Source organism: Elephantulus edwardii, unplaced genomic scaffold (assembly GCF_000299155.1).
Source record: "Elephantulus edwardii isolate Elephantulus edwardi_28Jun2011 unplaced genomic scaffold, EleEdw1.0 scaffold00001, whole genome shotgun sequence".
Lineage (NCBI taxonomy): Eukaryota > Metazoa > Chordata > Mammalia > Macroscelidea > Macroscelididae > Elephantulus > Elephantulus edwardii.
This window is the reverse complement of record NW_006399751.1, coordinates 2,706,886-2,734,431: the sequence shown is the minus strand read 5'-3', so window position 1 is coordinate 2,734,431 and position 27,546 is coordinate 2,706,886. Positions and strand designations below refer to the sequence as shown.

Genomic DNA, 27,546 nt, shown 5'->3' with positions numbered 1-27,546 from the left:
GAAGAGTCATTAGGGATCACCCCTCACTTTCATCTGCTCTCAAAGCAGCAGAGCATGCAACCTCCCGGTCCCTGCAGTTGAGGAGGTAAAAGTGGGAGAGATGTTGCTCACTCCCTTTGAAACTCCTCGCCCCTTTCCTCTGGGCCTTGGCGCTCCTCTCTGTCGGGGTGATGCGTGGCTGGGGTGTCTCTCCCTGGCTCCTACGTGGTGTCTCTTCAGAACTCTTTGCCTCCTCTACCCTTGAGAATATGGAAGTGCTCATGTTCCATGTGGAAAAATGTCATTTTCTATTTATAAAGGAGAGGAAATATTTCTACTGTTTATCCTAGAGGCCTTGAGCCATGCTTTCAAACACTGAGAATTATGACCCTGAGCCAGAGCCTCGGTCAGGTTCCTGCGCCCTGTCCGTCCCCAGCCAGAGCCGCCGCCTTCTCCGCCTGCTTTCCACAGGCCTAGCTGCTTGTACCTCTTCTCCTTGAGTTAAATGTTAGTGCTTGCAAAGTTTATTAATAGCACCACTGAGCAGAGTAGTGATTTTTCTTTCTTTTTTAGGTTTTAGAACCAAATCAGGAATAATATTTCAAACTCCTCCCATTACTGGGGCAAACCCTAGTTAAGCCATTTCAAGCACATCTCAGAGGTCAGACGTTCTCCACGACCCTTCCCAGAGTCACAGGGGTGTTAGAGCGCATGCCGTTGCGGTGATGTCTGTGCCCTCGTGCAGGGTCCATGCTCAGTTCTGTGGAGCCAACCCACATCCCCACAAACTGGGCCTTTCCTCATGTAAACCACTCTAACACTTCTTGCTATGCAGATAGATCTTCCTCAGATGTGGCTTTAGAGTGATCTAAGTGTTGTTGAAATGATTTGCTATATGCATTTCAACAATCTCAGACTGTCACAGTGTGTACGGGTTTACTGGGCGTGGAGGGGTGACGGTGGGTACGTCCTCTGTACGGGGTTTGGGATTAACAGTGAGCATAGGTGGTGCGTCCCAGCAGGTGAGGCCAGCATGTGACTGGGCTGAGAGCCCAGGTGCTGGGACATCCCTTTGGGGCCTGTGGGTGGGAGATGATGACATTGTGGTTTGTATTTTCTAGCTGGTCTCATGTTTTTCCTGAGTGTGACTGTGTGCTGAGATCAGTCAAGGGGTGGAATCGTTTCCCGCAGAGCCTAATCTAGAGAGAACTCTGATTCCTCCAGTCTTCTGTTTAGTATATGAAAGTCATGACATTCCTCCCATATTTACTTCTATTCTATGTATCCTCGTAGAACATAGCAATTTCCCTTCTTTTTAAAACTGTAGCTTTGGTGAAAATTTACAGAGGATATGTGTTTTCCATTCAACAGTTCAGATATAGTTTGTAACTTCATGCAGTCTCCTCAGTGTGACCACCCTCTTCCCACTGCCTGCCTGTGTTTGTGGATTCCACTCTCCGCAGTCTTGACCCACCGGCTCCTGATTTGGGTTTGGGGCTGATGTTGCCGTTTGGTATCGTTGTTTGTGCTGGGGGATGTGTTGCTCTTGGGATTTGATTAATCTATCCGGATGGGTTCAGTTCTTGACTTAAAAAAAAAGTTTAAGAGCCAAAGTCTCTTGGGAATTCCACCAGCCTCAGTATTGTTTGAAAGTTCTTGTACTCTGTTGAATTACCCTTTTCTGAATGGGAACAGATACTGATCTCTTCCAGGTGGTTAGCCATGTAGCTCTCTTCCAGATTCCTTTGCATTCCTGATTTCTATCTAGTGAGCTCGTCTGGGCTGCATTTGTTTCCTGAAGCACATCAGTTGGTATTCCTCGGTTCTTAGGGCCTCATTTTCTGCCCATGTCTTCAGTACAGCGTGAACTTTTCTCTTCGTTAAATTAGTTCTTGATCACATAGTGCTTCCTTAAATGTTTCACTGTTAGACAGTTCTTTTTAGTACAGTGACTCTGTGTATTCCTTCCATTGTCTTTTGATACTTCTTCCATTGCCCTTAGAATCCTTCACTCTTACACCTCGGGCTTGCACTTGTTCTTCAGTTCTTTCAGCTAGAGAAATGCTGAGTGTGTCTGTCTCGTTTAGTTTTGTAGTTTCAGTTCTTTGTCTCACATACTTTGGGCATCTTGTCAGAAGGAAAAAGACCTTGGAAAAAACACCATGCTGGGAAAGGTGAAGGGTCTGCAGAAGAGAAAAACAAGCCTCAAGGAGATGAATTGACCCAGTGACTGTAACCGAGCTTGAGCATGTGAGGGCTCGTGTGAACGGCACAGGATCGTGCAAGGGCCAGATTTGCTGTTCATAGGCTCACCAATGAGTTGTAATCGACTTGGACACCCTTCCAGCAACAACAGCATCAGTCTTGATCAGGTCATTAAGGGTTGGGGTGTTGTGTGGGGGTTTTTTACTGTCTTTCTAATGAATTTAGCACATTTATTGCCCCAGCAACATGGAAGGAGCACCTCAATCAGTGAGTATGATAGTTTTCTTTCTTTCTTTTTTTTTTTTATTCTGGTGGTAGATGAGCCCCAAGTGGCAGAGAGGCCATCTGCAAGCCAGCTGAAGAGCTAGGGACTCTAAATAAAAGAGTACTTGACATGGCTCTGTCCCCTACCCCAGCCAGGCAAGCAAATGGCAGCCGCTGGCCAGGAATTGATCGCATTAATTGATATGCCAATAAGAGAACTTGTTACATCCACCATTGGTTAGGAGTCCAGCTAACAAGTCTGCTGATCAATGGCACCAATAAAGATTTCATCCATTAATGAGCAACTTGGTAATTAATGTTATCCAGAAACCAATTAGCCTGGGTCGCTCATGCGCCGGCCAGCGCAGTAAGGGGCAGTGGTGGAGGTGGACGGATGGGAAGCTGCCCCGTTGGTGAGGGATTGGCCCTTGTGCCAGAGCCATGGGCCATGTGACCACAGACACTTGGAGTTTGGTCTAAAAGTAGGAAACCAGGACACCCTGGTGTACTGAGACCTCCAGCTTAGACCGCAGGCGGGGCTGTTGAGGACTGTCATGGAGAGACTGCATTCCTGGTCATCGTGGTCCCTGCTGGCATGCTGTCCCCAGGGACGTCCCCTTGGTGGCTCTCACACACTGCCCTGGACTTCTGGGGGGGGCCTCTTCTGGGAACCAGGGGCCAGTGGTAAAGTAATTAACGTCTTCAACCCCCGGAGGTTCATTAGGCAGCATTTTGCTAGAAGAAGAAATGGAAGAGAAACAGATTATTTGAGCAGTACCTTTTCCCTTTTCTGGTTTTGTGAAATGACATCAGTGGGTTGTCTGCCAAGCATAACCTGGCAGCCGGCGGCTGAGCCTGGCTGCCTGCGCTTGCTGAGGACCGTGGAGCTTGCCAGCTTCAGCCATGGCACTGTGCCAACGTGACGTTCTGTGACTAAGCAGAAACCGGGGAGAGGGAGAGAGGGAGGAAAAAGGTATGTGTGATGGGGCGCGGGGGGGAGAGAGTGGTCCCCAGCACAGGGTGTGGCGTGGGGAGGCCTGGGAGCAGGTCCGGGGGCATCTGACCAAGAGGGCGGGCAGGAAATGTGTTGGCAGGCCAGCAGTGTTCCTGTGCTCCCAGGGAGGGGGGAGGCTACAGGGCAGCGGCCAGTGGGCCAGCCCAGGAAGCGGCCGCAGGGTCTGACTTGGAACCAGTAGCCAGAGTGAGGGTGACAGGCCAGAGGACGCTGTGCTGTGGGACAGGGAGGCCCAGGGAAGGTTCCTCAGCATCAGAGCCTGTCCTCTGCAGTGGAGTTTCCTTTGCATTGTTAGATATTGACCCTCAGAGACCCCTTGTGGATTTCCTAATTGAAAATTAATACTGGATCAATGGCATGGGCAATTTGCATATTGATCATAAACAACTTTGAAGGCACCGAGTGTGCTGCAGATCAATAGGACCCCTGAATAGACTGTAGAGGGAGCACCTCCCAGTACAGTGCACTCTGAGAAAGGTTAATGATTTGGGAAGTTCCTAACTGCTTAGCGCAGGCAGTAGCCCCCACACCGCACAGCACGGGCTGGAGAATTAGTAACCCCCTGTCCCCATCCAGAGCCAAGGGGAGGGTGCCTGGGCAGGGCAGGGGAGGCGCTGGGCCCAGGGTGTTCGCACAGTTGCCTTTTTTGGTGATGGATGAAGTCTCCGGCAGTTTATTCTGGGACATGCACTGTAAAAGGAGGCAGCCAAGTAAAGGCTCCAAGAAGTGTTCAGGCCCCTTCCCAAAATACCATCCTCCTGATGGGTGGACTGGGCGGAAATTGACCCAGCCTCCTCGAGTGTCTCGCCAACAAGAAGGCTTCTCCTCACTGATGTTGCTTCACGCTCTGCTCAGCTCTCACTTTCTGGCTTTGCTTCTTCGCCTGCCCCTTCCACTCTCCTGCTCCATTCTTCCTCTCTGACTTTCGGCCCTGCCTGTCCAGGCCGGTGCAGGGTGCCTCCCTTCTTGAAACCCCAGAGGGCGTAAAGGGACTCCTCCAGACCATCCCCTATAGAAGCTTTCTTTTGCTCCTTCACTTTTCCTCTGGTCTCTCCTCTGTTGCAGCCCCTGACCCAGCCCTCCTATCACATCTCTTCTCTGCTGATTATAGTAGCTGTGTGTGGACCAGACAGCCACAGGGGCCCCAGGCTCACCCACTGATACTTTACACAAAACCCCAGGACCCTTCAGGGCATGCCAGGTACTCTTAACTTGAAGCTTCCAAATTATTTTGAGATAACAGATCCTGGAGTCAAGAACATATGCAGCCTTCAGAGAGATGTGGTGTCTGTGTCCATCCCGTGTACATCCGGCCCCAGCACCACGCCAGCAGGGGAAGGGGGCTCAGCAGTGGCTGTGACGTAGTCACGCCAGTCACCTCTTTCGTTTTGGTACGTCAAGCAAATAGTTTTCCACAATAGTGTCTCTCTCTCCCTCTCTCTTTTTCTTTTTTTAAAAAAGTTCTCTCTCTCTTAGCTTAAATTCGTCTTGCATTACCCCAGGTTGGCATTAAAATAGCAGCTGTGTTGAGGTCCTGTGGTTTGAAGTGGTTATTACGTTTGCAGAGTGCACTTAAATGCATTCATGGGAAGGGCAGTCACTTCCCGAAAGGGAGATGTGGCAGCTGGTAAGTTCCAGTGTGACCTGCAGCTCTTCTGATCTTTGAGTCTTCACTGACCCTGGGGCTGTCCCTCTGCTGCTCAGGGACAAGGTCTGTAGCTGAGTGTTCTGCCTGGTCCTCTGACTTCCTGCAGATGAGACTGGCCAAGTGCTGCAGCATGGCCCAAGGCAAAAGATATCAAGGGTCTCCTCCTCTTCTTGCCTTTCTTCATCTTCAAGTCAGACCTCACTCCTGAACCCCACCTCACCCCCCAAAAAGGAAAAGGAGGCTTCAGGATATCTGTACAGATGTCCATTTTCATTTGTATCTGTATCTCCATGAACCCATCACAGGCACACATATTTAGAGCGAGACCGCAGCCTCTGGGTTAGACACGCCTACCGGGTGCACACACTACTGCCCTCTTGTTTAACCATTACACCCATGCAAAACCAGTCAGATGCTCTCCAGTCAGGGACAAATCCTAACGGCATCTTGTAGGCCAGTGCAGAGCTGGGCTCCAGTCACCTGCTAACGTCAGAGCTTGTCTAACTAGGAGGAAAGATGCAGGTCACCATGAGCACAGAGCTGACGTCTGTGTGCTGTGTCTCCACCTGCCAACTTTTTCACTACTTCTGACGCCCACCGTCCTCCCCACGGTACTCTCTACCGCCCTGCTCAGTTCAGTAATTTGTTTCAGGGACCACACAGATTCACGGGTCATGCTCACAATTAATTTGTTTTATTAGGGAAGTAATGGGCTATAAGTCAGGATTTAGATCAACTTGGAAACAATCTAAGAGACAAGACACAGCTACCAGCTTCTTGGCTGAGTCTGCAGGCAAGTGGCCTTTCTCTCGCCCATGCCCAATGCTAGGACTTTCCTTGGCCGTTCCACCAGCAGGTCTTTTCTAACCTCTGCCCTGCTCAGGCAAGTATTAAATGTTTGCTCTGACAGCAGGTACCTGGAGCTACCCTATCAGTAAGCCCCTGCCCAGAGGTGCTGGGTTTTCTCACTCCGGGTTGGCACACCCTCACTGGCCACCTGGTTCCTGTCGCTTTCACTGCCGCTGGACTCTGCTGTGATTGCTGCAGTTTCTTGTCATCTGTCACCAGTGTCAGCGACAGACTAGCCTCTGCAGTCACTGGGGTTAGTGCTCCCTCTCTCCTGTCTAGAAGGTTCTCAGCACAGGGCTCTCTGTCCACAGGATGTGCTCAACTCCCAGTTCTTCTTACTGGAACTCTGTGAGACCCACCCACCCTTATGTAAGTCTCTACCACGTCAGCTTCAAGGCATGCCCTCCTGCCAGAATCATGAACTGATGAAATTCCCTCAGTCGGCCATAGTCTAATGGACTCATCACTCCATGGTCACTCCTGCTGGAGAGTTTTATGAACCCTGTTTGCTCAGAAGACTAAGCAGTTCTTAGGCAAGATTGTGGACTAGTTCACTTTGGTAGAATTACAAACCAGAAAGGTCACATAAGAGAGAAACCTAGTGAACTGCATTTTCATATGGTTTTCAGTCGCTGACTGTTTGGAAACAGATAGCCCAACCTTTCTTCCAAAGTATCTCTTGGTAGACCTGAACCTCTGGCTCTTGGATGAACAGCCATCTGTAACCCTCAAGAATTCTTCATGCTTACAAAGCACCTGTGTCCACATGCCTGTGGCCCTGCAGTGGCCAGAAGACCTACAGGATCTTAGCTCCTAAGACTTCACCAGCTTCCTTCTCTCAGCACTGTACCCCTCGCAGCCTTTGTACTCGCTGCGTGGAGGGCTCACGGCCCCGGTCTCTCCTTCCCTCTTTCAGGTCCACACTGTGTCTCCTTCATAGATCCATTCATGTCCCTGCTGTCCTTGCTCTCCCACTTGCCCTTTGGTGTCTGCCCTGTGAGATAATTCTGTCACTCCACTCTTACTATGACTATTATTACTCTGTGGGGTTGTAGACAGCTAGGTAGTAACTAACATCAACCCAGACTGAATCGGTGGAGAGTGTGTGAGCATACTGTTGGGGCTCTGCTGGGCTCTTTGCAGGCAAGGACGAGTTAAGCAGGAGAAGCAAGAACCCAGGGTTGGTACAGATTTATTCCCTTTTTTGCAAGTCCCTTGCACCTCCTCTTTGTAAACAGAGTGTCATAAGAAATGATGCCGAGTTCACAGGGTCCTGAGGAGAGTGGGTGACCAAACAATGGAGCAAGGATGGAAACACGTGGGGTGGAGTGGGAGGGGCAGCAGGGGGGTGGCTGAGGGCCGCGTGGCGTCCCCTGCCAGGCAGGCGCGTAGGTGCCGGGCGCCCCTGTGCATGCAATTACTTCATTATGGAGCCTTTCATTGACTCGGCTGCACTGTGCTGATGAGCTGAGAATGGGGACAAGAGCACATAATTGAGGAACATCAATTCCTGTCACAGGCCTGGCTGCAGCCGGCAGTGGACCTTCACCTCCTTGGGACAGTCACGGGAAGGAGGCACATGCAGGTGGCCTCATCCTTTCTGTCCAGACCCTCCTGGGCACTAGGTGATGCGTGTGAACAAATCTGTCCAGACCAGCCCTTTTCTAGAGATTCCCACCATGCGGGCCTGCCCTGCCCTCTCCAGCTAGGCCCCTAAGCCTCAGTTTCCCCATTTTGGAGCAGCTTTTCTAAAAGCAGGCAGCTTGTCTGCCATGTTGCCCACTTTGCATCCAGTCTGAGGGCCTCAAACCAGCCAGCTCTGGTTCTCACATCTCTCCGTTCTCCCACTCAGCCCACTGCCATTTGTCCAATGGCCGGTCCATCCTTGGTTCTGACCGCATGCTGTCACTTAGCTCTCCCTGCAAATGGTGGAGGAGGGTGCAGTGGCTGCCGGCCTTAATTGAAATCACATTTCACTCATCTGGGAAATCAGGCAGAGGGAGGGCTGGCCTGAGTTTTCCATGGCAATTGACTTGCAGCTGATGCAGAATGGAGCCTGAAGATCTGCTTACTGGGAACACGCAGCAGGATCCTGCAGATCTGGGGACCAAAGGCATGTGCATAAAAGTAAACCTAAGGCCTTATCACCAGCTGGAGGGTTCAGCACACAGACACACCCCACCATGTATTTTCTAGAAACCAGGACGTTAATGACCCAAGCTGCCAAAACAGCTGAAGTTGGTCCTACTCATCATTTGTTTGTAGTATAGAGCCAACCCCATGTCCCAGCGCCCACTCCCAGTGTTTCTGGGCCGTGGAGAGGTTCCAAAACCGTCCAGGAGGGGACAGCGGCCGGGCGGAAGGCAGGCTGCCTCCCTTACAAAGATGCATGGGTGGCGCGCGAAGGCAGAGTAGAAAAGAAATGGAGAGCCTCACTTGACACCCTCTGACCTCCGCCAGTGCCGCTGAATGCTGGAGAGCCCCGGCTGAAATTGCAGTCACTTTAGATTATTTGGAGCGAGGAGAGGCAGGGAAAAAAGGGTCTGTTGACTACAGGAAGCTGAATTCTTCCTCTACTGAAAAGCTTATTAGTGGAAGGGGAAAAAGCAATTACTTGGCTCTTGCTAGTCCTCTGCTGCTGGGATGCAGGGCTGTGACAGCAGCGTCTTGGGCCTCACCTGGACCCAGGGCGGCAGGCCCTGCACCGCACCGCTGGGAGCAGCCCATTGGGCCCCTTCTGGAGAAAAGTGTGCAAGAAGGGTGTGTGTGGGGGGGAGTGTGTGTGTGTGTGTGTGTTGAGAAAGAGAGAGAAAAGACAGCATGAATGTAAGTGAACCAGCTGTGACACGTCCTGTCTGTAAGTGTGATGTTGGTACTTTGTGACTCCTGGGGCAGGATTCCAAGAGCCTGGATATTTGGATCTGTAAATTCTTAGGGGTTGCTTTTTGGTAATTGAAGGTGATTTTGGCCTTGTGATGCCTTTTGCCTCAAAGTGTGGACAGCAAGCTCAGTACTACTTAGAATGACTGTGACACCACTGTTGTTGGTGTTAGGCTCCACTGTGAGACTCCGCTTATCTCAGTATTGCTGCTTGTATTGAGCTGAGGGCTCCAAGAAGCAGGCCCAGTGTGTGCTGCCGGTTCCTTCCTTTGTTGTGTGTTTGACAGGATAAATGTCACTATTGGGCTTGCCAACTCTTCACTGGCAGCATCCCTCCTTTCTCTGAGGTCAGAGCCAGCGTTCCTTTCACTGAATCGCAGTCTTCTAGTCTGTAAAGTGGAGGTGAGCTCTTGCAGTCCCTCAAAACCTGGAATCCACGAACAGCCGTCATTACCTCCTTCCTACTTACCTGTGTTTACAGTCATTTGTTCGCCTTCTGGTTATGGCCACCCTTGTATTTTTCTAAGACTCTTAAAGACATTTCTCCCTTGTGTCTAGCTTTGCTTCGCATGCCTAGATTTTCTAGTCCCTCTGCTCTCTTCTTGCTTATCAGTCATCCTTCAAAGTCTTGATCTTTAACATTGAGCTTTCTGCTGTCATTCCCACTCTTCTGGAAAGTCCTTCAACCATTCCAGCCCAATGTTAGGTAACTAAATCCTCTCATAAACTCACTTCTTATAATAGTAGACATTAATCTGTTTTTCGGACTTAAGTATATTATTTTGAGATGTAATCTTAACCTTTTTTAAAAAGTTTCTCACCATTCATAACTTCTCTTCCTCTCTTCTTCTTCTTCATTTCTGCCAGCCATTGGGAGGCTTCATCTTCAATGTTGATTACACCTTGGTTAGTTTATCGATACCTTTACTTAGTTATACACCTCCCTTGCCATCAACCTTGGCTTTATAAAATAAAGCATAACTTCTTACTTATGGTGCATTTCCTTAATTCTATTATTTTGGGGTCCTCATTTCATGAGGAAAGTTACCCACTTAGGGATACTCTCTAAGTACATTTCTAGAACTCCCTTTAGTTGCAGTCTGTACACGAAGAGGTGTTTAAACGTACAAGTTACTTCCTGGAAAGGTGATCGGGTGCAGTGATGGTCACATACTCTGTCCCAGGTTCTGCTTCTATGTTGTTGCTGGTTTTTCTGTGGGTTCTTGATGACATTTTCATCTTGTGGCGGTACTTTCTTTCTCTATGGTTCCAGGTATTTATTGTTTTCAGATGTTTCAGCCTTTAAAGGATGTGAGTATAGATTTAGAAAGTACTTCTGCGAATGGTTTGCCTTGATGATCACTATTGTATATTTTTTGACAGGGGAGTTCTATCTGTGTACATCTGGGACTGTGTAATGGAACACGTTCTAAGGGACAGCAGCCTGTCCTGAGGCCTGGCAGCTTGCTGGAAGGAAGTCAGAACAGGTGCAGGTGCATTGAGGACTCAGTGTCTAAAGTAAAGGAGCAGCTCTGGGGGCTGCTGGAGAGAATATGATTGTGAAAGGGAGGTGACATTTTGTAATAAACACCAGAAAAAGACCATTTTAGTGGACGATGTTGTTGATAAGTGTTGATGAATCAATTTTAACTGGTAATATGAGCCTGTAGGACAGAGCTCAAAGTTCTAACAGTGGACAGACGTGAGACCCAATAACTGGCATCAGTTTGGAAGTGTCTGGAAGAAGGAAGAGGAACCAGAATGCTTCTCTGTCCCTTGAGGCGCAGGAGAATTGTCCAAGGCTGTTGAAGATAACGATAGTTATGTAGTCTTGCCTGCTTTCTCCACCTTGATCCTCTTCAGAATAAATAAACCTCTGGGTTTTCTCTGGGCCTCAAGCTGTCTGCTTCCCGCTCTGTAGTTTGCTTGGAATGGTCACGGAAACGTGCGCTTTGCTCACTCCAGTTGCAGTGCACTAGAGACCCTGGTTACAGAGGGTGGCCCAGTTCTGGCTTGTCATGCCCTGAAGGTGTATCAGGCCTGCCGGTAACAGCCCCAAGGAGGAAAGCTTCTTTCTGGTCGCCCACCCCAAGTGGAAACCTTGGAGACCAGGGTCACCTGAGGCTCTGGCTCTGAGTCCTTGACCGTGACCCCGTGTGCACTTGGGTCATCCGGCTGTGCTATAGCAGGGTTAGCAGGTGCTCTTCTGGGTGCGGGGTGGCCTGAAGTTGGCCTAGTTTCTCTTCTCCAGATTTGATTTGGAAAGTGTGAGCCTTTGTTTGTGCTTTGTTTTTATGAATCAGCTTGTTTTACCAGCTGTGTATGTAAGTGGGTTATGATCATGCAAAATACAACTCGTCTGCAGTCAGCTGCTTGCTCTTCTGTCTGCTGGGGGAAGAGACTCACGTTTCAGCTTCAATTCTTGGCCTCCCAGGGTAAAGCTCCTATTAAGTGAAAAACCCTCAACACCGTGGGCTTCTGAGTCAGGCCACAGACTCGGGCCTGACTCGGGCCTCCTGAGGTGACGGTTTTAATTTTCTCTGTCATTCGCTATTTCTTTCTCTCTCTCTCTCTGTCCACCCCCTGTGACGTCTCTTTCCATTTGCCTGTTGGTAGCCACACCCCAGCATTCCATCTCCGCCCCTGGCACTGCCACGTGGCATCTCCCCGGCATCGTGAGCGCCTCGGTCTGCGGGCCACCCCGCCTTCGCCTCTCTTCCTGCAGTTCCTGTGTAGATCGTGTCCATCACACACACACCCACACACACACACACACACACACACACACACACACCCACACCCGCACCCGTCACGAGCGCCATCACACAGGACTATACACAGACCCGTTAGAGCCTCATCACCACCATTTCTCATCATGCTGATACAGCCTGTTCACTCCCCACACGCCTTCGTGGGTGTATGGATGCTTAAGTGCTCTCACAGGCCTGCCTGTCCTTTATGTCATTCCTTTGAAATGTGTCTACATCCAGCTTTTCCTAGTGTTTGGTTTGGTTTCTCCCCTGGCCCCGAGTAGAGACACTGTGTTTGTGTGTTTACAACATTTGATCCCTTTCACAAACTCGGTCACTTTGGCTCAGAAGCTGATACCAGCCCTCTTTAATGGAAACTTAATTTTTTTTTCTTTATTTACTTACTTTCTATCACTCATGAGTGTTGATCTGTCTTGTCTTCTCCCTTCCAACCATGGAAGCCTGGCAGTGTTTATTTCAAACAGGGTGTTGTTGAAAGACAGATGCTTGTCAGGATGGCTCCGTCACACACCTGGAATGTTAAAAAGCTTTCTGGAGGATCTCTTCTGTTGAAAAACCGTCCTTCCTGTAGAAGAAAGGAGCTAAGAGGAAGGTGGTACCCACCTGAGAGAGCTCCGTCCTTGCCCCCCTCCGTGGAGCCATGAACCCTCTGATTCTGACCACGTGGACAGCGGGCGCCTTAGAAAGCTCGGAAATGGCTGTTCTGACGCACAGACAGGCCAAGCTGGTGCTTCCTCCGCTGAGACCTTCCCTGACTCGTCTGGCGTTTTTTGCCTTTTCCATCTTCTTGCTGTAAAACATTACCATTTACTTTCACTTCCCCACAATCATACAGAGTGGTATTTATTCTTTTTCTTGACTGTTTTTAACAAGGGACAAAAAAAAAAAAACCCTTCTTGATTTCATGGGCCCTTTCTAGTTTGCCTGCCTCTTCTTTCCAGAACATTCCAGTTTGGTGTGAGGTTAAACTGTGCAAAATACTGTTTGAAAGAAAGGAGAAAAAGAGAAAGGAACTTGTCAAAATGCATTTGTTAGATCACGTTTTAAATGAAGTACAATTGAAGGTAGTTTTTGTCCAAAGAAAGGAAAAACCCCTGCAAATCCACCAGGCTCCCTGAGAGCGCTCCCCCTTTGTCGTGGGGCTGACATTGAAGTGTAATTTTTCATGGTTATTTGGACTGGAAAATGGGGGTGGGGGAGATGGGCCTGCGATTATTTCCCATAAATGACAACACAATCACATCACGCTCTGCTACAGACATGCTCAGGGAATTTGGCTTTTTTACATTTCATGTGCGAACGTAACAGGCACGATCGTGGATGGCTCTGGAAATCCAAGGAGCTAATCCCTGCAGAACTGGGTGTTCTGGGGCCTTGCTGCCTGTCTTGTTGTGTGGGTGCAGAGAACATCTCAAGGATGCTTTGCAGGTTGTGTGGTTGGTTGGTTGTTTTTTGTTTGTGGTTGTGTTTTTTTCTTAAAAAACAACAACAACAAAACAGATAACACTGGAACTAACCATTTTCAGTTATTTTTTAGAAACGTCTTCTGGTGAGTCACCGTCAGGCAGGTGAGGAACATCCACGGTTCGTTGTGCTTTGGCATCACTCGTTGTTCCAGTGCTTTCTGGGGTTCTCGGGGTGACCACACTGGCTCCGGGCGTTTCCTCTCCTCTCTCTCCATCCTGACCCCTGCCCACCCCCTTGATTCTAGTGTGGTCTTGACAGACCACTCAGATGACCAAGCAGCCTTGCCTGAAAGAGAAACAATGGCAGGACTGGTCCTTCTCCGCACAACGGCAGCGTTTTTCACTTGATGTTCTCTGCTGCTCACGTAAGAGGAACAGCTCAACTCAGAGAAGGACTTGTCCCGTCCAGGCGGGACCTGGGCCTCTGCAGGGCCCAGTGGGAGGTGAGGTGAAGAAGACACAGAGGCTCCCTGGGCCTGGCTGCTCCCAGCCTTCCCAGCCACCCTCTGGCGAGGAGTCCCTCGTTTTTCTTGTTTCTGTAAACAGTGGCAAGATCTTCAGATATACAAAGGCATAAATGGTCTCTATTCTCCAATTAGTCATTTTTAATAATACCCCCAGTTGCCTTCAGAGTCTTGGTTCTTCTAGCCTGATGCCAAAAGCTGGGCTGGGCCAGAGGGGAGAGGCGGCCGGGAGGACGATGCCTGGCTTCAGTCTTCCTGCCGTCTTTTCCTCGGTTCCAGGTGTATTTGCTAAATGAGCCCCTAGTGGTGAACAGGCATCTTGTGGTGAAGGAATCCATGTGGACTTGGGGACCCAGCCTTGAGGAGCTGGGTGCCCTTTCCCTACCCCACCCCTCACACTCTTCCTCTTTGGCCAAGTCCTTTTGCTTTACTGAGGCAGGAAGGCTGAGTCTGTAAAAGTCATCTTTAAGAAAGCAGTTGGGTTGAAAACAGCTGATTAGCAGTTTGGGCCGCTAGTTTTAAGGCAGTGGGTGGGCACTTTGGCCCCCTGACCCTCACATTGCTGGGAGGCAGGGTCCGGGCTAGATGGTCTGGCCAGACACACAAAATGCTGGGAGCTGCCGCATCCCTGCAGGGCAAGGCTGACCTGTGCCTGCCCTATGCCCTGTCCTCGCTCACTCAGCGTCCTGGCGACACCTGGGTCCTGGTGAGGTGGAGAGAGGTGGAGCCCGGAGCTTGCCTGTCGCCCACTCAAGGAATGCACTTGTCATTGGAGGCCTCAGCCTCTGTAATCACACTGGGCTTGTAACGTCTGTTGGAAAAGAAATGACATGCCGTCCTGAGAAACTGGGGAGCAGTGCACTTGAGATGAACAACTGAGTGATTCAGCTGCAGAGCCATTTCCTGCAGCCCCTCCAGACACCCACACCCACTTTCCACCTTCTTGTTTTCCTGCCTGGACTGCCATCTCGCAATCCCAAGATACTGCATCCGTCTGTGCTGATGTAGGTCTCAGGCCCATCTTCCCCCGTGTCATCTGGCATTGTCCCTAATTAATCTATTCAATGCAGAATGTGACCCAGAGTTTGCCCATGAGGTAGAGGATTCTTCACAGCAGCCTTCTGAGTGGATGTGTAAATCCCGACCTCTGTGTGTGTGACGTACATGATCTTCAGTGAGAACAGTCTGCATTTGTGGTCAGCAAAATCTCCCGGATAAGGCAGGTTTTCTGGAGCTAGGGTATTGCCACCTAAAAACCTGACTGCAGCTTGGCAGCACAACAAAGAATAAACAACAGGGAATGAGTGTTTGAAAAGACATGGTTGAGGATGTCCCCAAAGAGCTTCCCGCACTCAGATCTGGTGTCACCATGCCGTTGGGCTGTGGCCCGGGGCTAGCGGAGAGGCACTGCTGGTAGTAGCTGTGGTCACCACCCAGGAAGACTCAACTCATGATAAGTCACAGAGGGAGAATGATAGAGTTAGTGACCCATGCCTGTGAATAAGCCACGTCATCCCTTCTCTGGCGTCAAGAGGCAGAGTGGTCTCAAAGCAAAGAGCAGGGAGCAGTGTCTGTCCGTCTGCCTTTCAGGTCATATCCTGTTAGGTGTCTCTTGAAGCAGATTCTAACACAGTGCCTTTCCTTTGAAATGTGGCGGGACTTGACCTGTATTTGCAAAACAGGGACATCATATTCTACACAACATTTGTATATCTTAAAGATTACTTAAAACTTCAAGGTCCACCCTAGAATTTTCTTCCTTTGTTCCAACTAAGATGTAAAAAGACCAACCAACTGGCCTGAGTGTCCAGTGAGTGAGTGTCTGCAGCTAGCATGTGAAGGGCCAGAGTCCAGCCCCTGCAGGAATTACAAGAATAAAAAGGCAAGACAATATCAAGTCGCTCCTCCCTCCCCACCACGAGATATGCCACGTGCACTCGTGCACTCGGCCGTCACCCCTGGTGTCGCCCCCAGGGCCTTTCACTCCTGTGCCAGTGACTGTCCTTGGTTAATGAGGTTAAAACTGGGAAAGGGGAAAGCTTTAACCCTGTCTCAAAGTAAACAGATTGGTTATTTGTTTTCAGAGAAGAGGTCCTGTATACAATTAAAACTTGTTTCTGGTAAACCTCATTCCAGGAAAGATGAGCTTTTAACAAAAGGCTTTTGACAGCTGCAGGCTATTTCATTTTTTTAAATGCCGAATGAAAAATCAATACATTTTTCTGGGTTATACATATTCAGAACAGGCCTGATATTTCCATTATAATGGAAAGTGGGTGTCTGTGCACATCTCGCCGGGCAGGGCCGCACCGCTGCATTTTCCAAGCCACTGCTAAATATTTCAAACCTGATTTGATTGTGGTTCATGACAGCTAATGTTTCTCAGCTCTTGAGCCTGCCGACAGGCAAACGCACTTTATTGCACACCCACCCCCAACATTACTCCCCTCACCCAAGAGAAAGAAAAGAACAATTTCATTCTTTGGGGATCACAGAGTGGTTATTATTTAAGTAACATGATCGCGTGAGAGCCTTGGGTACAGACACCCCTGTTCTTGGGAGAATTTCCCAATTTCTGTCACATTGAAGCAGGATGGGGGCTTTGTCAGACTTAGGGGAAAGTTTGGATTAATCACATTATTCTGTTGGGAGTTGGGAGTAGAGGCCTTTTGACTGAGTTTCCTTAAAGCCCATGAGTGATCGGTGAAACACGCGCAGGGGATGCGTCCTTGGCCTGCGTACCTGGACGCAGGCCGTGCATTTCTAAAGAAAGGTGCTTTCATATTGGGGCATGTAGGCAGCGGTGCAGTGTGACCCCATAGTAGCCACACCTCCAGTTTGACTTCTATCTGGTGATCCTTCCACAGTCTAATTCCAGACTGTGTGGTGTGTTGTCCCAAATCCCCACAGTTTGGACACATGGTACAAAGATTCCTTCAGAAGCAGGTGGCACTGTGGTGAGGGAATCCGCCTTTGCAAAGTGGAAGGCGTTCTGAGACACTGACTTGCATCTGTAATCAGTAAAATAATCCTGACTGAAGGGCCATTTTGGGGCATTGTGGTTTTGTCACCCAGAAAACATAGATGCTCAGGAAACTTTTCCCTTTTAGAATCTGTTTACCTGCTGAAATCTTTGCACCCAGTAGCCTGATCCTTAAACAGGAGACGTGAATGATGCAAGCAGGCTGGGTTTGGCCAGGGTTGAATGGAGCTGCCTTAAGAAAGGATGATTATAAAAGGCAGGTGCTCAAAGATAGAGATTTTTTAAAAGGCTTTCAGTCACCTTTTTACATGTTAGAAGAGATGCCAGCAAAACTTGGCATTATTGATGATTGGCTTCTGTTTCCCTCACCCTTAATCATGAAAATGCACCCACATAGCAGCGGGTTCTGTGTTCTGAGAATGGCTGTCGGCTGTGGCCGTCAGAGTGAGTTTCCATAGGAGTTTTAGAGGTACCTTTTAAGTCTTTTCTTTTTACGTGGTGTAATTCATAGAACATAAAGCTAATTGGGTTTTTTTTTAATTAAATCTTTTATTTTAGTTTTGATTTTAACAAGTTTATAGAAGAGTTGGATTATTTCATTCGTTGCTGCGTTTTCCTCCCTCTCCCTTTTTCCCCCCTCCCCAGTACCCCCCCCCCCCCTTTTTTTTAAATTCACTCATTGTCACACAGCTTCCTCCCTCCTCTCGTCTAGTCCACTTTGCAGCTCCTCTTATTCTGGACTGTTGTCATGCATATAACGCCTAATCATAGGTTCCTTTTAAACAGTTCTTTCCTTGATCTGTTCCAGTGCAGTGCTGGTTATATAATCACCCTTTCCCTATTCTCCCAACCCTCCATGTCAGTCCTCCTTTCAAGTTTATCATTTTTAAGTGCACAATGTAGTGTGTTAATCACATTCTCAGTGTTGTAGACCCCCAACACTTCTAGTTCTAAAACATTTTCATCATCTTTATCTTTTAAAAGGCAGATCTTTGTCTTGGATACACACGGCCTGCTTACTCTGGCTAGGAACTATGGTGGGCAAGCATAGGGAAGACCCGAGACCTAGCCGTGTCCTGAGAAACCTCTGCTGGGGTGTCCTGGCTGGTGACTGAAGTATTGCTGAATGTTTGGGGGAGGAAGTCCCTTTGATTCATGAAATGACATAGTGGACCTTTGCTCCCTTGCATCTTTCCTTGCTCTACCATCTGCTGGTCACTGGTACTCTAAGCTTGTGTAATGACCTCAGCCGGTTGCCCCTGACCCCATGGGGGGAATGAAATGCTTGATTGAGAGACTCCCCTCTGCTCTGTGCCCAGTCAGCCTGTGGGCCTCAAATGCACATTCCCCCAGGGACACCAGTGACAAAGCCACCCCACTGGCTCTGTGTGTGGACTCGGCTCCGAGATAGCTGCCATCACGCCCCTTCAGTCCTGGTCCCCGAGTTTCCAGTGGAGGGAGAACGAGCCCTTCCTGTGGATGCCTTGAGGCCTGGGGCTTGGTGAGGTTCTTGCTTTAAACTATGGGGACCAGTAAAACACACCCTTCCTGTAAAGCATGGTGAGCTTGAGCTGCCCAGGTGAATTTGCACTTTGGTTTGCTGTTTTTTCATCATTTCACTACCTTTGTTGGTATTCAGAGCTCACAGTTTTCCGGTTACCGTCAGTCTGGACTTTCATCCATTTTAAAGAGTTATTTTTCCTCTTGTTGTTGATGATGACGGTATAAAGACAGATGGTGTAACTGCTTATGAATGTCCTATTTTATTTCCTCAGAACCAGACAGTTCACTTGAAGACGTGTATTATTTCCACATGCTCAGGTTAGACGGCCCAGACAGTGCAGCAGCTGCCCTCCCTGGGCCTTGCCATGTGGAGGGCGACACCTGTAGGTCACGGGCAGAACTGCAGGGGAGCGCCGGCCCAGCGGAAGGGGCCCTGGTTTTTAGCTGGGATTAAAGACATGGCTCCATTTATAGAGGAAGTTGGGGTGGACAAAAGTTTAAGTCATTTCTTCTTCGATCAGATTTATTGATGTTGTTCAGTGAACAGATCGCAAATGATCTCCTCAAACTTCAGAACCCACAAAGAAGAGGGCTAAATAATATCTTAAAAGGTGGCGGGACAGGGGAAGGAGGAAAAGAAGAGGAATAATTCTCTGAGGATCCCTTCCATCTAACCGGTCAGCTCCCTACACCTTCCTGCCTGCTGTGGGGCAGGGAGGGAGGAGGACAAAGGGCAGAGAGGATTCACTGAAGGACACCAGCCACACGGCATGGGGCAGCGTCCTGGTCATGGCGTCACTGATGTGCTTATTCTGGACAGCATCTCTTCTGAGGAGGCTTGTTTAGAAATACCCCAGGAACTTTAGGTCCATGCCAGAGTGGCCATGAATTGTGAACTCTGCCCAGATGGCAGAGGCCATGTGAAGAGCAGGCAGGAGGCACTGGCCTTGGCAATGGCTCTTCAGAGGGCACTTTTATCCTTAGCAGCCAGTGGATTCAGGTGCCACTGGTCACCACCTCAGGGTGTCTTCTGTCTCGTAGGCATCAGACTGTCTCCATCTTTGGTGATAACGTGGTTCTCGGGGATGCAGGGTCATTGAGCTATCTCTTTGAATAATCAAGTTTGGTGACCATCAGTACTACAGATATTTCGTGTACAAAATGAATTGGGACAGATAAGTATATTATAAGATACCTTGCTGACTTAGATTGGTCCAAGTTAATAATGCTGATTCACTGACTTTTTTAACTTTTATTATTATTATTATTTACTTTAATGAAAATTTACAGAGACTTTGGATTTCCACTCATTCATTCATTGTTGCAATTTTCTCCCTGCCCACCCCTACCCCCAGTTCACCGTTTTCTTTGAAAAGTAAAAGAAAAATTCTTTCATTATTATACAATCCCTCCCCCCAAGTCCACTCTACTATACAGCCTCCATTCTGGACTTCTGTCATGACAATAATACCTAATCATATATCCCTTTTAAACAGTTCTCTCCCTCATCTGTTTCAATGCAGTATACATAATTTATCCCATCTTTCTCAGTCTTCCCCCAACCCTGATGTCAGTCCCGTTTTATAACAGTAGCACTATGCAGTATTTGTCCTTTTGTGTCTGAGATATTCCACTCAGCCTAATGCCCTCCAGGGTCACCCATTTTGAATAATATTTCATGAGTTCCTTGTTTTTCAGTGCAGCATAGTATTCCATTGTGCGAATATACCACAACTTCTTTCTCCATTCGTTTGTTGATGGACACTTAGGTTTTTTCTAACTCTTTGCTATTGTGAACAAAGCCACAGTAAACATGGGTGTGCATCACTGACTTCTTGATTTGGAGATGATATTTTCTAATTACATTGCTGGACAGTTTCATTACAAGCCTAAATATGTGCATTGAACATACCACCTGACACAATATAGCATATGTATCATTTGTATAACTTACTATGGATCGAGTCAGTGACTGAGGTAATAGGGGTAGATGTGTCGGAGACCATATCCTTGGCACAAGATATAGCAGGGTATAGGGCTGTTGTCCATTGGGTCACTGTGAGTCGCAGGCAGCTCGACAGCACATAACAATTATTATTCTATTAACACAAGAAGAATTTTCTACTAGAAGTAAATGTGAGTCGTTACTTGATTGACTCCTGATTGCCTGATTTTTCTTTGAACTAAAAGGAAGGATGGGAGGTTGATGTTAAATTTACTATGCACTCAAACCAAAAAAGAGACTTAGTAGGATAATCAACCATAAAAGCTTAGTAGAGCATCATTTTCCCAAAGATAAAACCCAGAAGAAGGCAGGATTAAAGAGTTAGTGGAAATGAGAATCACAGGGGAAACTGGGGAGAGAGCAGTTTCATTGGGGTTATTGTAACGAATGATATAAAATGTGTATAAGTGGAACACCAAATGTTTACTCAAATCACAATTTACAAAAAAGGGAGGGGGATCTAGAAATTACATGTGAGCCTTTTTAGTTGGGGATGAAGAAGAGAAAACAACCTGCCTCTCTCCAGGTTCTTTCTTCCTGAGTGTTTGATAAGCTTGATGGGTCACTTCGTTTGTATTTCTTTTACTTCATCTGTGAGATAGAATTTAGAGGCTGTTTGTTGAGAATTGGAAGGCATAAGCACCTTACCATCGTTGAAAAGTGCAGTTGGGGGCTGAGGGGTCCACAGTGTCATGGGACAGACCCACAGTGCTGGCCTGAGTGTTGGCCTGGCTTTCCTGCGTCCGCACCTGGAAAGGCAGGATCTCTTTAGTCTCCTAATGTTTGCCTTGTCAACCCACCCAGGGTGGCTGGTCTCATTCAGCATCACTTAGAGAATGCATGCACTAAGTTACGACCCTTTGGGCCAGGGGAAGCAAGAGAGACAAGCCTTACTCCTTTGCCTGCTTCCCCCAGTTGTCTGAGGAGCATCTCATCCTGAGAATGGCTGCTTGCTTGTCTTCACCTCAGCACTGTGGACTGACCTGAAGAAACATTTCCTTGCATGGCTTTAAACCAGTAGGGGGTAAAACAGTGGGAAGATTTCATAAGAAAGTACACAGTTCTGTTACAAATGTTATTCCTTCCTCTGACAATCTGGCTTCATACCTTTAACTACTGACACACCCAAAAAAGGCCATTTGACTTTGAAAGTCAATGAAATCTCTCCACGGATGAGTTCTGTGACCTCAGAATGTGAATAGGTACAGAATGCATTCACTTTAGCCTTGCAGAAGCCCAGGTCTCTAGAGGGTGATGAAGGTCAGTGATTGGGTCTGGCCAGCTTCGATGCCAGGACTCTTACCTGGTTGGGGTGAGGCAAGAAGCAGGCCTGGAGCTAGTTTTCACCAAGAGTAAAAGACTTTTAATTCCAGGAGTTCAGCTGGCATTATTGTTCCAGCCGGGTTAGCTTTCCAATTGGAAAGGCTCATCCTAGGCACTCCAAGTCTGTCTGGGAACACATTTTGGCCACAGATCAAGAGCAGCTCACGGTCCCCTCTTGTCCTTATGCAGGAGAGATCCTCAGGGCTTACCCAGAACTCAGCACCTCCTTGGTGTAGTCCGTCTTCTCGTGGTCCACCAGAAAAGGAGAAGGGACAGAACACCGGCTCTGCCTTCTGTGGTTAGTAGTCCTGGAGTAGGACCCAAGAGTCTCCCATCATCTCATTTTAATCTTGACGAGCTTGCTGTTCTTCTCTTTCAGAAGAAGCCATTGAAGATGTTGAAGGGCCCAGTGAAACGGCTGCTGATCCAGAAGAGCTTGCGAAAGACCAAGAGAGTGGGGGCGAGAAAGACCAGAGCAAGTGGACAGGTAGTGTGTGTGTCATTCCCCCCATTGGGCAGTGAGGCTTCCGGGTCAGGGAGCGGCTGGGCCTTCACGTGCCCACAGAAACAGAGCTGTGCGGCTGGGGGGGAGGGGGATCTGGTGGGGGATTTTTGATAGGTCCCCTTTATCCTCCTCCTGCTCTTCTCTCATTGCCATCGAGTCAGAACTGACTGAGAGCGGACCTTTCAGTGGGCTTTTGGAGGCTGTGAAATTGCATGGAAAGTGCAGTGCCAAGTGGGTTGGGGGAGGGGGAGGGAGAGGAAATTATGCAACAGTAAATGGATTTCTTTTTAAAAAAGTGAACTGCGGGGGTAGGGAGGAAAATGTGCAACAATCAATGATGAATGAAAATCCAACTTTTCTGTAAACTTTTGTTAGAATCATTAAAAAATAAAAGTTGCATGGGAGGAGACTGCTTATCTTTCTCCCTCAGAGCAGCTGGTGGATTTGAACCCCGAGAGAGGCACTTCCTTGGGTTACTCCATGAGGCCTATGCCAGCAGAGCCCCCCCTCTTCTCTCAAGGTAGACTAGGAGAATCTTAGCTCTGATAGCGTAGTCCATAGGGAATTGTGCACATCTCTGGCAGTTTCCATCCAGCTGTACCTCCAACGGGGTAAGAACGCAGCCTCCTCCTGTGTGATTTACAGCCTCAGAAACCCAGCGGAGGACCAGCTATGAGTTGGTTCCATCCTGACAGCAGTTAAGTGAGAGTGAGAAGAGAATGATTAGACTTTATTACTTGGATAGGAAACCGGCTTACTTGTTAAGCACCCAGGTATCAGCTCTTGCTTTGAGTATTACATTTCCTAACTGCTCCACAGTGGGGGATTTGTGTTATGTTTTCCCCTGTTGAAGATGTGATCCCACATCCTACCTGCTGCCAGGCCCAGCAGGAGGATTTGGCATAGAACCTTCCTCGGGCCACCCCGATTCACCAAGGGGGTCAGCAGTGAACAGTGGTCTTTGTTCTAAACACAAGGCCTGGTCAAGTCTCTCAGACACCTCATACCATTTTTCTCCCAGGGGCAAGCATCCGTCCACTGAAACCCACCCAGTGTAGCCAGACTGAAGAATCCTTAGCAAATAAATTTTTAAAAGCCAGTGAAGAACGTGCTGTTTGAAGAAAAGTTCACATTGCAAAGGAGACAGACCGAGAAATCCTATCCCGACGTCAGGATTTACAATTTCTGTATTGAGGGCATGAGGAGAAAAAAGTTTTAGAAGATTTCTGTAGTTTGAATTTGGTGATGGTTTTTGGCTTGGTTTTCTTGAGGAGCATAAGAGTTTTCTGAGAAGACTTGTTAGTACAGAGACGTCTCCCAGAAAGCATGGCAGTAATAAGAGGAAATGATATGTCAAGTGATGAAAATTATTTTATTTAATCAACCTAATTTTTATTACCTTCTATTATTAATGCTGTAATACTTGGATTTAAAAAAAAATAATATTTACCTTGTGGAGTCTGTCCTGGCCGGGGCTTTGTTACATTTCCAGTCACGACTGTTGTTAAATCATGTCCAGTGCCGGCCTTCACTATTTAAACATGATGTGGAATCTTGGAGAGAGGCCAGAGCAGAGCAGTGAAAATGACTGAAGGTTGAGAAGTGTTGTCTCTGAGGGTGAAGCGAGGGATGTTTTGCCCTGAAAAGAGAAACTTGGGGGCAGCTGCTGGGCTTCTCCGTGTGAGAGAGATGCCGTGTGGTGTTGGTTGGACCTTGTTTCTGGGGAGGGAGAGGACAGGCTTTGCTGTAGCTGACACAGATCTGTGCTGCCATTGCCCCCTTTCAGCCTGAGCCTGGGCCCTGTGGTGTCCTGAGGTCAGTCCTTACAGTGACATTAAGGATAGTCTGCGTCAGATGTCAGTGCTCCAAGTCCCAGTCTGTGGTGGGAGCAAGGATGACTCCATATTGCTTTGTGTGGATCAGGGTCCTGAGTTTTCTGTGATATAAGGTGAGAGTGAAACAGACAGAGCTGGAAGCACTTACACACGTCCTCCTGGAGAAGGCAGGCAGGGAGTGGCCTTCACCAACACAGCTTGGTGACAAGGTGACCTGTGGGCCATCTGGCCTTTATGTTCATGGTCTGGTTTCAAATCCTAGCCCAGCCCTGCACTTGCTGTATGACTTTTCTCAGGTTTACTGTCCTCTTCTTGAGCCTCCTGTGAAATGCATGTCATTCACAAAGTAGCATCCACTTCGAAAGAACCCTGTAAGACTTGTTTGCATATGGGACACGGTATTCGGCGTACAGTAAGTTCTGTATAAGGAGACTACCTCCTATCCCTCCCTCCAATAGTTGAATAAAATGAGGAAGACTAGTAGTAATTAGTCTTCATGCTTTCCATTTTGAATGTAAAACCATCACTGGGCAGCATATTGTTTCTGGCCATTCGGGATGAGGAGAGAACAGAGAAGGATTTAGTGGAACTAGGTGGAGGGAACGATGCTCTGGTTGTCTAGTGTTTAAGGAATTTTGCTACCAACCCAGAGGCAGATGGTTCAAATCTACCAGCTGCTCTGTAGAAGAAATATGAGCAGTCTCCTCCCATGTAATTTATAGCCTCTGAAAATCTGCTGGGGGTCAGCCATGAGTTGGTTCTAACTCAGTGGCAATGAATTTGAGGGGTCTTTTGGGTGTTTTTTAAATAGGCAGGTGGAACTTGATGCATCTATTTTCTATATCCTGTATTCTAAGAAATTATTAAAATTATTAAAAGGTCAATTAAAAGGCACCGACTGTTTACAATGCCTCCACTGCGTACCAGGTCCTGTGCCAAGCACTTTCTAGGTGTTTTCTGTGGGCTCAGGTCTGTGGGGAGTCTGCCAGCCTGCAGGCGGCGCCTCCTCAGCAGTACTCGTTTGCCAACAGCTCTGAAGGAGCAGGGCAGCCTCTTCTCCAGGATTTACAACCTCGGAAACTCACTGGAGGGTGAGCTGGAGTTGGTTCCAGTTCAGTAGCAATGACTTTGAGTTCTTTACAGCCAGTCTCAGTGAGTGTGCTTCCTTTGCTCCCTTTCTGTATGTTTATAGCTAGATGCTCACATCAGGCCGTCAAGAGAGCATCGGCTGAGGACTTAGATGAGCACCGTAAAAACCCAGTGTCTTTAAAAGGGACCCACTTTCTCCATTCCGGCCATGGACACCTTAGCCTTTACTTCCAAGACTGAGAGTAAGAATGTGTGGACGAGTCCATGCTGCACTTGCCAGTTGTACAGTGGTGAGGAGAAAAGGAGACGCCTTTCTTGGCACCCGGACATGAACCTCAGGACTTGGCCTGTGGCATCTGTGTAATGCCAGGCTTTGAGGGGCCTGGACCGTTTTACTCTTCAGATCAACACAGGTGCTGGCATTCTCTTCTGAGCTTTCTTTTGGACTCTTTGTATTTTGTAGAAGTACCTGTGTTTGTTCCATTTGCTCCCTAAACTGAGCTCTTCCTAGATGGATTAAATGTGATGGGAAGTGCTCCTCTCAGCACGTCAGTAAATGGTCATTTCATAATCTGTACCGTTGATTAGTGGGTGGTCGTGATGCTGATTAATATTCCAAACGGGTGTGGATAACTGGCAGTTTCTCAGCTATTGATTGGGGAGTGTTGGGGTAGAGTAGGAATGGGTCATCTTGACCAAAAATTTTTACTTGCTTATTTTCACATTGGAGCGAGACCCTGGTTTTCTTCTTGGGGTCTTCTGGTAACCCTCTCAGGGCTTCTTTCACTTAAGTGTCACACCTTTACCTTGGGTGGCAGCAAGACAGATCGAAATCCACTCCACACTCACTGGCTGAGTCACCTGTGTTCAGAGAAGGAACAGATCTCTGCTATTTTCAGATTCATGAGATTATAGACTTTTTCTTCCAGGAAGGTCACGTTTTACTGGGAACCTTAGAAATGCCAGAGCCTTGAGTATATACTAGATCGGTGTTGCCCAGTAGAACTTATGTTAAGAGAAATATTCCATTTTTATCTTCTCCAGAGTAGTTGCCACTACCCACATGTGGCTGATAAGCCCTTGAAATGTGACTAGTAGGAAGGAATCAAGTTTTTCATTGTATCTCATTTGTGGCTAGTGGCTACTGTGTTGGATGTAGCCACTGTAGTTACTCAAATGGAACAAGAAACCAAGACAGAAAGACTTGCCAGGGATGTTCATTCTGTTATTATAAAGGCTCCTTCAGACTTGGTCCATGTGCTGGCCACCATCCTGCCATCCTTTCCAGCAGGCATTCCATGAATTGTTTACGGTATGTGGGCACTTGGGTAGGCCAGCTGTTGCCAAGGTAGGACACCGGGGTTTAGCCTAATATACCTTTGTGTGTGTGTGTGTGTGTGTGTGTGTGTGTGCGCGCGCGTGCGCACCCCATAACAGGAAAAACTGAGGCACCACTTGATAAACAGTATGCCTCATTTGAATCTCTCACTCTGTCAGGCACTGTAAGAATCCATCTTCTCCATTTTGCAGCTAAGCAAACTGAGTCCTGGATAATATAAGCTATAAGCAGCTTGTCAAAAGGCATATACAGCTAGGTTTGGGTTTACACACTGTCTCTCCCATGTTCTCTTACAACAGAGTCCAGGCTCTTACCTGTATGTTGTACCACCTTCCTGAGCACGCAGATTCTCATCCCAGTTATTTGGTCGACTTTTCACCTGCGTTTTCAGTTTGAGTAGTAGCTGTCTCCTAAAGTTGTGCAGTGATAACAGCAATGTGACAGCTACTTCCCAAGTTCAAAATGAGTGGGGTTGCCAGCCATGATTATGCCTTTTGATAAGACTGCCTTGTGATCAGTGATGAAATGGGGAGAACTCTAAATCTGGAGTCAAGAAGCCCACGAGTAATGAATGGAGTCTGTAGAACACGAGTGGCAGGCTGTTTGGTGGCAAGTCGTGACAGTTATGCAAACTCTGGGTACACGTGGAGGGTTTACATCTCCTCAAGGCCAGTGTGAAACACTGTTTTAGGCCAGCACAATGTCCAGGAATATTCTTTCCTACAGTCCTTTATTATATTTAAAAAAAAAAACATGAAAATTATTTCTTTTTCACAGGAAAAAAAAAATTTTCATTTGTGTGTCCTAGGTGGAAAATTCAGCAGCTGAACAATGATTGTCCAATCACTCGTTAATTGCTTTAAGTATTACACAGTTCATTGGGTGCTGCCATATCACCAATGACTGTTGTGTTGTTTTTGTGTGCTGTCAAGTCAGAACCGGCCCATCGCTGACCCTCCAGCAGGTTTTCAGAAGCAGTTCATCGCATGGGAAGAGACTGCCCATCCTCTCTCAGAGCAGCTGGTGGACCCAAACCACGTGCCTTCGAGATTGCAGCACAGCTTCTTAGCACTCGGCCACCAGTGCTGTCTGCCAGTAATTAGGAGGAAAGTAAATTTGAGGAAGAGAATCATAGTAAGGTGGTTATTTAAATACTATAACTGTGCCAGGAAATCTGGAGGACAGCCAGCTGGCCAACTAACTGGAAGAGATCAATATTTGTTCCCATTCCAAAGAAAGATGACCCAACAGAGTGTGGAAATTATCTAACAGTATCATTGATATCACATGCAAGCAAGATTCTGCTGAAAATTATCCAAAAACATTTGGAACAATATGTCAACAGAGAACTGCCAGATGTGCAGGCTGGATTTAGAAGAGGTCATGGTGCTAGGGATAAGATAGCTAATGTTAGATGGATCTT

The 27,546-nt window shown here is 47.9% G+C and overlaps 1 protein-coding gene across 1 annotated transcript in view; it reads left to right on the top strand.

Moving 5' to 3' along the window:
• The window catches only part of ZFHX3 (zinc finger homeobox 3), a 185,793-nt gene that overhangs the window by 114,945 nt on the left and 43,302 nt on the right, over positions 1-27,546 (top strand). Inside the window, exon 4 of the mRNA XM_006878643.1 lies at positions 21,735-21,815. Coding sequence (XP_006878705.1) covers positions 21,735-21,815 — 81 coding nt within the window. The remainder of the gene's footprint in view (positions 1-21,734; positions 21,816-27,546) is intronic.